At 36.4% G+C, this 8118-nt stretch overlaps 2 protein-coding genes across 2 annotated transcripts; both read left to right on the top strand.

The window, feature by feature from the left end:
- The first annotated feature begins 246 nt into the window (after nucleotides 1-246).
- On the top strand, nucleotides 247-2386 carry LOC107009406 (AAA-ATPase At2g18193-like). Its single transcript, XM_015208740.2, has 2 exons — nucleotides 247-1493; nucleotides 1594-2386. The coding sequence occupies exons 1-2, from the start codon at nucleotides 504-506 to the stop codon at nucleotides 2146-2148; spliced, it is 1545 nt and encodes a 514-aa protein (XP_015064226.1). The 5' UTR covers nucleotides 247-503; the 3' UTR covers nucleotides 2149-2386.
- A 1780-nt stretch (nucleotides 2387-4166) lies between these two features.
- Nucleotides 4167-8004, top strand: LOC107008972 (disease resistance RPP13-like protein 4). The gene is made up of 2 exons (XM_015208202.2): nucleotides 4167-4354; nucleotides 5148-8004. The coding sequence occupies exon 2, from the start codon at nucleotides 5196-5198 to the stop codon at nucleotides 7746-7748; it is 2553 nt and encodes an 850-aa protein (XP_015063688.1). The 5' UTR covers nucleotides 4167-4354; nucleotides 5148-5195; the 3' UTR covers nucleotides 7749-8004.
- The last annotated feature ends 114 nt before the right edge of the window (nucleotides 8005-8118 follow it).

Genomic DNA, 8118 nt, shown 5'->3' with positions numbered 1-8118 from the left:
TCGAAAACAATCAAATAAACATTCAAAGTTAGATTTTTTCAAATATTAAACAATGTCATAAGGTTTTAAGATTCAAAGTACTTGATTTAGTAAAAGATAATCACTTATCCCAGCTATCACTAAAGAATGTGATGTTTTAATTTAATTTTTTTTCCTTAATCAATAATTTTAATTTCGAATCGTCATTTTATATTTTGTAAAAAACGCTGTTCTAAATGATTCCTATGCAACAATTCTCCGAATATGGATACCAAATACTCAAAAGATTAGTGGATACGTGAAAACCCAAAAGATGAAATTTAATAAGTAGTATTCCAGCTAAGATCTATGTACCCATATATTCGTGGCGACCAAGTTTGCTCGTTTATAGCCCAATTTAGTTGTTGAAATCCTCAAGCCTCCGCGTATAAATAGTCTCAATCTATCCCTGTCTCTCAAAATCATCGTGTCCCTAAACCATCGCCAGCCGGATTCACTGTGTCCCGGCAACCCAATTATCGAAAATGTACGACATCTCAAAAGTGCAGAACACGGCGTCGACTTTATTCTCGGCGTATGCTTCTCTTGCGGCGTCGATGATGCTTGTTCGCACCATGGCTAACGATCTCATCCCAAAATCACTCCTCACATATATCCAATCAGCTATCAGTTATCTCTTCACTCCACTTTCTACCCAACTCACCATCATCGTCGATGAACAGTGTGGAATGACCCGGAATCAAGTTTACGAGGCCGCCGAAATTTACCTCCGTACAAAGATCGGTCCAAACGCCGACAAAGTCCGGGCCCACAAAACCCCTAAACAGAAAAACATCAACGTGAGCATAGAGAAGGATGAAGAGATCACTGATGTATACGGCGTCGTACAGATGAAATGGAGATTGGTCTCTGTCGAGCCTCAGGATAGACATGGGTATACCCCAGAGAAAAGATTCTTTGAGCTGAGTTTTAATAAAAAGTTTAAAGAAAGTGTTTTGAATGAGTATTTACCCTTTGTGTTGACAAAGGCTAAAGAAATTCAAGATAACGATAGGGCTGTGAAATTGTATACAAGGGATTGTCCTTGTGGTAGTGATGATGATGGGTATGGGTATGGAGGTGGGGGTGGTGGGGTTTGGGGTTCCATAAATTTGGATCATCCTGCAACTTTTGATACTTTGGCTATGGAACCTGAAATGAAGAAGATGATAATTGAGGATCTTGATAGATTTGTGAAAAGGAGGGATTTTTACAAGAAAGTTGGTAAGGCATGGAAAAGAGGATATCTTTTGTATGGACCTCCAGGAACAGGGAAATCTAGCTTGATAGCTGCCATGGCCAATTACTTAAAGTTCGATATTTATGATTTGGAACTCACCAGTTTGTATTCTAATTCGGAATTGAGAAGGATTTTGATCTCCACTTCAAATCGATCCATTATTGTGATTGAAGATATTGATTGTAGTGTGGAAATGCATGATCGAAATCTTGGACATCAACCCAGTGACACTAAGGTTTGACTTATTTCCTCTTCTGTTAGTATTTTCTTTTTTAATGTATAGTGCTTTAGTATTGAGTCAAAATCTGATTGTTATTATTGTGTTTCTTGTGCAGATAACGTTATCGGGTTTGTTGAACTTCATTGATGGATTGTGGTCCAACTGCGGGGATGAAAGAATTATTGTATTTACAACTAACCATAAGGAGAAGTTGGATCCTGCTTTGTTGAGACCTGGTCGAATGGATATGCACATTCATATGTCCTATTGTACTAATCAGAGTTTCAAGATTCTGGCTTTTAACTACTTGGGTGTATCTGATCATAGACTATTCGGGGAGATTGAAGGCCTAATCAAGAATGTAGAGGTGACCCCTGCAGAAGTTGCAGAGGAACTGATGAGAAGTGAGGATGCTGAGGTTGTCCTTGAGGGAGTGCTTAATTTGCTCAAGCGAAAAGCTGATGAAGCCAATGAAATCAAGGAGGAGAAGAGTCCTAGCACCCCAGAAGACGATGAGAAGGAAGAGATTGAGGACAAAAAGGTTGATGGAGGTGAGATTCAAGAAGCTAAAAGACTGAGAACTGAAGTGTTGGTTCATACTTTGAGAAACCAAAGGAGAGGAAGAATGAGAATAGGAAGACCGAATAGAGGACGAGGGGGGCGTTGGTAAGGGAAACGGAAGATGTAGTAGGTATTATACTAGTGCAATTTCTCGATGCTTAATGTGTAAACTTATGCACTTTTCACTTGTTTTTTGATCAAATATAGAAGTGCATGGTAATGAGTAAAGAAATTTCTTAACTTTCGAGATCAGGGCAATTGCAATGCAGATGTTATTGTAACAAGTTCTCAGCAACTTTTCATGCTTCTTATGTTATCTTAGTACAGTATTACTAGCATTTTTTGAATCAATTGTAGTAGCCATTGCAGTAACGAGTCTCAGACGAAAGGTGAAAGTGACACCACTATTTTTAACGTTATTTCACTCGTTTCATAAATCGGATCCATGCGAAACACGTTCAATTTACTACTGTTGAGAAATGTAGTAATCCAGTAACTCTCAACCAAGACTACATTTCAGTCCTCCAACTACCAAAATTCAGCTGCTTTCTTTCTCTTTTCACATTGGAGTATTGGACTAAGGAATAAATATATATATATATACATTTATATTTATACTTACTATATCTAATAAAAGGAAATAGCATGCATCAGACCGTCAAACACGTCTGCTTGTGCTGCGTGCTTATTCCCTTCTTCATCATTTAGTTAACTGCTATATGCTCTTTATTAAAATTACTATCTAATAAAGGAATAGCAGACCGTCAGCACGTCGTTACATGCGGCCTCTTCTTCATCCAATGAAAATGGAAAAAAAAAATTGTCTTCTTCATCCAATGAATAAAATGTGAAAATTAATCTAAGATTTCAATTGTAAACTTACCTTCTTAAGATCCTTCAGAAGATGGAGTCATGAAAATAATTTTTGGGCTTCATTTATATTTTATATTTATCATTTTTTATTAATTATATTTAATTTTATTATAGTTAATTCTTGAAATTCTATTGTTGAAATACCACAAATAATGAAAAAATTACTCGGTTAAGTAAATTTATACTATTTCATTATTCATCATAGCTATAGTTTATTATAACTACCACTACGACTAACATTATACATTAATTACGTGGGTTGACTTCGAGTTTATATAATTAGTCACGTTTGTATACGTATAATTTGCTAGAATATACAAATACATATGTATAATATTCAATTATCTAAGTGATATACATATACAATTCACCTCTCTCCCACTCTCTCGCTCACCTCTCTCCTCCATCTCCCTATCTCACTTGCCATATATACAAATGCATATGTATAATATATAATTATCTAACCGATAAACATATACAATTCACTTCTCTCCCACTTTTTGCCCTCTCTCGCTCGCCTCTCTTCTCTCTCTCCCAGTCTCGCTTCTCTCCTGTCTCTCCCAGTATCGCCGCCTCTCTTCTCCCTTTAACATCATATTAATGTATCAGCACTTATATTATTGTATCAGTTTAACAGATTTCTGTAATTATAAACTTATAAGAGACAAATGATAATTTTACCTTTTTAAAAATTATGTACTTGTCTAAATATGGTGATGAATGAGTAATTAGAAAATTAAAATAGATACGAGAAACAAAATACTAATAAAAGATCTTGTCAAACTAAAAGAGCTTATAAGATGGAAATATTTGATTTTGAACCCATGAGAATTTTTAGTATTTTATAGTAAGTACATAAATAAATCGAAGTGCTTACCATAAGTTAATGTAGGTGTTTAGCCACTAAGATCAATTTCTATTATTATTACATATATGATTCATATGTATAATCATTATAGTACTAATAATATATAAAGTGGTATTACAACTTAATTGTCCATGTTTAAATAATAGAATATTGACTACTCTATAATTGGCACAAGTGTCTTAATATATGACTTAATTGAGATGTTTTTTTGGAAAATTGAAATTATATATCAGTATGGTATCCGATAAATTATGACTACTCATTCACCGCTGCAAATTAACGAACTTAAATATATTAATACTGAAATAATTTGACAAAATAATGATATATTATTTTAAAAATATCAAGAAAATTCAATATCTTATTATACTTATCGTTGACTTGGAATAATTCTTCAACCATGTTGGCCCCGTTTCACTCAATTTCTCATCTTCTTCCTTTACTCATTCTCTGTTAATTTCCACTTCTTCTTTTTTTCTTTGTTTTTCCTCTTCTTTATCACTGCAACTTTTGATAACTTGATTTCCCCAAATCCATTTGGTGATAACTGTGGCAGCATCTTTTTCTTTCACAAGTAAGTGTTACATATATCTATTCAATTTTGTTAGCCATCCTTTCTTTTATGAACAATTAATCTGGTCTTCTATTTTGTTAACTATCACGGAAAATTTGACTCTAAATTACTCAGTTGGGGTTTTAGTATAGAACAGGAACCATAAAAAATGAACTGGTTATGCAGAATTATAATACTCCATATGGTTGTTACTTGTTATGTGATGACTCATAATTACCACTTAAAAGTTTGGGGATTAGATTTTCCAAGCCTAAGAATTAGTTGTATTAAATTTGTGTCTCCTTCATTACTATTTCATTACTAAAACAAACAAACAAGGAGCTTACTTTAAAGGGCTAATTTTTAGCACCAATTTAGGGTCTTATTCAGGTATTGCTAGTAGTACATGTATCTTTTCTTTGTAGTGTATCCGATTTAAAACTAGACTAGATCCGCGTTATATATTGTTAATATGGAAAATAAATTGAACCGTACATTGTATTACTAGTTTGATCTTGCATTATATTATTCTTACCAGGTAAGCCAAACTGGCTTAAGTGTGTGAAGAAGATACTATCATTTTAGTTTTTGTTGGAGGTACCTCTTAATTGCAAAACAATTTTCATGTTTACAACAAATACAACATATCCAATGTAATCCCACAAGTGGTGTTTGGGGAGGTTAGGATGTAGGCGGATGTTATCACCACATTTGTGGGGTAGAGAGGCTGTTTGCTGTTTATGAAAATGGCAATGCGAAGTCAACTGTATATCCTTGAGTCTGTAGCAATAATTTGATTCTTTGGTTTTATCAGGCGAGCCAATTTCCTTGGGCCGCATTTCAGAAATCAGAAGCAGAAGAAATGGTGGATGCAGTGGTAACTGTATTCTTAGAGAAACTTCTAAATGTTCTCACTGAGGAAAGCAGATTTCTAAGTCAACACAGACAACAGTTTGAAAAATTAAAGAATGAATTGTTATTCATGCAAAGCTTTCTCAAGGATGCAGAGAGGCTCAAGAGGAAACACACCACTCTTAAAACGGTCATGGCTTGTTTGAGAGACTTAATCTTTGAAGCTGAAGAGATACTGGAGGACTGCCAGAATCAGTCAGCAGATAGTGATGGGTCTACTAGATTCTCTACGCGCTTACATCCCAAAAGGTTATCTCATCGCCATCAAACTGGCAAGCGACTTTCTGAAATCAATGACAAGATCACGGAAATAAAGCAAAACATTTCGACATACCTTGGAGTGCCACTTATGAAAGAAGGAAGTATGGAGGCACACGATAATCTAATGACAAGATGGACTTCTTCCCTTTACGACCACACTCAGGTAGTTGGTTTGGAAGGTGACACAGAGAAGATAAAGGATTGGCTATTTGAAGCAAGTGATGGTTTACTTGCCGTTGCATTTGTGGGTATGGGAGGGCTCGGTAAAACCACTCTTGCTCAGAAAGTCTTCAATGAGAGAAGCATGGAGAATCACTTTGAGAGGAGAATTTGGGTATCTGTTTCTCAAACATTTACTGAGGAACAAGTCATGAGAAGCATATTGAAGACTTTGGGAGATGCATGCATTGGTGACGACCAGGGGGAATTGTTAAGAAAAATTAACCAGTACCTTTTAGGAAAGAGGTTTTTGATTGTTATGGATGACGTTTGGAGCTTGGACAATGCTTGGTGGCAGAAAATCTATTCTGGACTACCCAAAGGTAATGGGAGCAGTGTTATTGTAACTACAAGAAATGAGTTAGTTGCTCGCAAGATGGGAGTCACAGAAGCAAGGACACACTGGCCAAAATTCCTGAATGAGCACTACAGTTGGTTACTGTTCCGGAAGATTGCATTTGCAGCAACTGCAGGTGAATGCGATTTTCCTGAATTGGAGGATGTGGGAAAGGAGATTGTGGAAAAATGTAAGGGTCTTCCATTAGCAATCAAAGCAGTAGGAGGAGTGATGCTTTGTAAACCACCTTACTATCATGAATGGAGGCGTATTGCAGATCATTTCCGCGATGAATTGAAAGAAAATGATAACTCAGTGATGGCTTCATTACAGTTGAGCTATGATGAACTACCTCCATACTTAAAATCCTGCTTCCTTTGTTTTTCACTCTTTCCTGAGGATTGTGTCATACTTAAAGACCAGCTGATCCGTTGGTGGATCGGAGAAAGTTTCATCCCTCTGAGAAGTGGTAGGTTATCAACTGAAGTTGGAGAAGATTGTTTCTCTCAACTATCCAATCGATGTTTGATTGAAGTTGTTGATAAGGCTTACAATGGTGTGATCCATACTTGCAAAATGCATGATATGGTTCGTGATTTGGTGATCAAAATTGCAGATGATGATTCATTTTCCACCCCATCTGATGCAAATTGTCGGCATTTGGGTATTAATAGTGCGATGAATGGGAAGCAACTACTGAGCAATCGAAAATTACGAGCACTGCTGACAACCACCAAGAGTGGTGAAGTAAACAAAATCCCTTCTGATATTGCTAAGAAGTTCTGCAATAGTCGACACCTCCAGGTACTGGATCTGTCCAAATCAATTTTCGATGTGCCTCTTTCAAGTTTGCTGGAAGGCATTGGATCTGCCAGACAGCTTGCTTATCTCAGTTTAAGCAATACACACCCGTTGATTGGTGTTCCAGATTCCATATCCAATCTTGAAAAATTACAGATTTTGGACTTCAGCTATTGCCAGAATATGAAAATGCTCCCCTCTTGTGTTTTAACATTTGTGGAACTAGCAATTTTAGATTTGAACCACTGTGGGTCACTTGAGTACCTGCCAAAAGGATTGAGTAAGCTTTCCAATCTTCAAGTACTGCTTGGATTCAAGCCTGCAAAATTAAGCCAGCGTGGAGGTTGTCGTATTTCTGAACTCAGAAGCCTTACTAGACTGAGAAGGCTCAGTTTAAGACTAACTCAGGATGAGGAGATTGGCGATGATGAGGGGAATGCACTGATAGGTCTCCAAGAACTTCAATTCTTGACAATAAGTTGCTTTGACAGTCAAGATGATGGACTAGTCACAAAACTTGGTAAACTTTATCCTCCTCGACAACTCCACGAGCTGATTCTCAAATTCTATCCAGGTAAAATAAGTCCTGAATGGCTTAACCCCACATCTCTCCCCATGTTGCGATATATGTCAATCGTTTCAGGTGATATGAAGGAAATGCACGACAACTTCTGGGGTGATCACAGTACTTTTTGGAAAATTGAGGGGTTAATGTTGGAAGCTTTAACTGATTTGAGATTGGAGTGGTCAGCAATAAATCGAGTGATGCCTTCCTTAAGAATACTCAAGGCTAGCTGGTGCCCCGAGGTGGAGGCATTTCCAATTGAAGATGCAGGATTCAGAGGGGGCTTATGGAAGAAGGAAGAACATAGCCATAGGTGCTGACAAGAGACATCCTCTTTTATATCTTACTTTTCTTTTGTGAATCCCAATACTTTGTATAAATAAGTTGAGTTCATGATTTTTTTTCCCTCCAGCTGTAAAAGTTTAATTATATATCCAGAGATTGAAACATAAGTTTCTTGGATTTTTTCCTGTCAATGCAATGACAGATCATTATTGTATAATCTCATACAAGTAATAACATTTTTCCCGTCCATAAGTTTTGGAAAGTACAATAATACAACACTGTTTATTTCTCCGTATCCAAATTTTTCTACATTTCAGTTATTCCCTCTTGTCCCAATTTCTGTGATGCTGGGTCACCTTGGCTATTCGTGTGACTATAAATCATTTTATTAGGAATAGAAATGAA

This window comes from Solanum pennellii, chromosome 2, assembly GCF_001406875.1.
Source record: "Solanum pennellii chromosome 2, SPENNV200".
NCBI classification, from domain to species: Eukaryota; Viridiplantae; Streptophyta; class Magnoliopsida; order Solanales; family Solanaceae; genus Solanum; species Solanum pennellii.
This window is presented reverse-complemented; position numbering and strand designations above follow the sequence as displayed.

Excerpts from the sequence above, each read along its gene's own strand:
- LOC107009406 (XM_015208740.2), top strand. The coding sequence starts at position 504 with ATGTACGACATCTCAAAAGTGCAGAACACGGCGTCGACTTTATTCTCG. Across the intron at positions 1,494-1,593 it reads ATCAACCCAGTGACACTAAG|ATAACGTTATCGGGTTTGTT; the intron begins GTTTGACTTATT and ends TTTCTTGTGCAG.
- LOC107008972 (XM_015208202.2), top strand. The coding sequence starts at position 5,196 with ATGGTGGATGCAGTGGTAACTGTATTCTTAGAGAAACTTCTAAATGTT.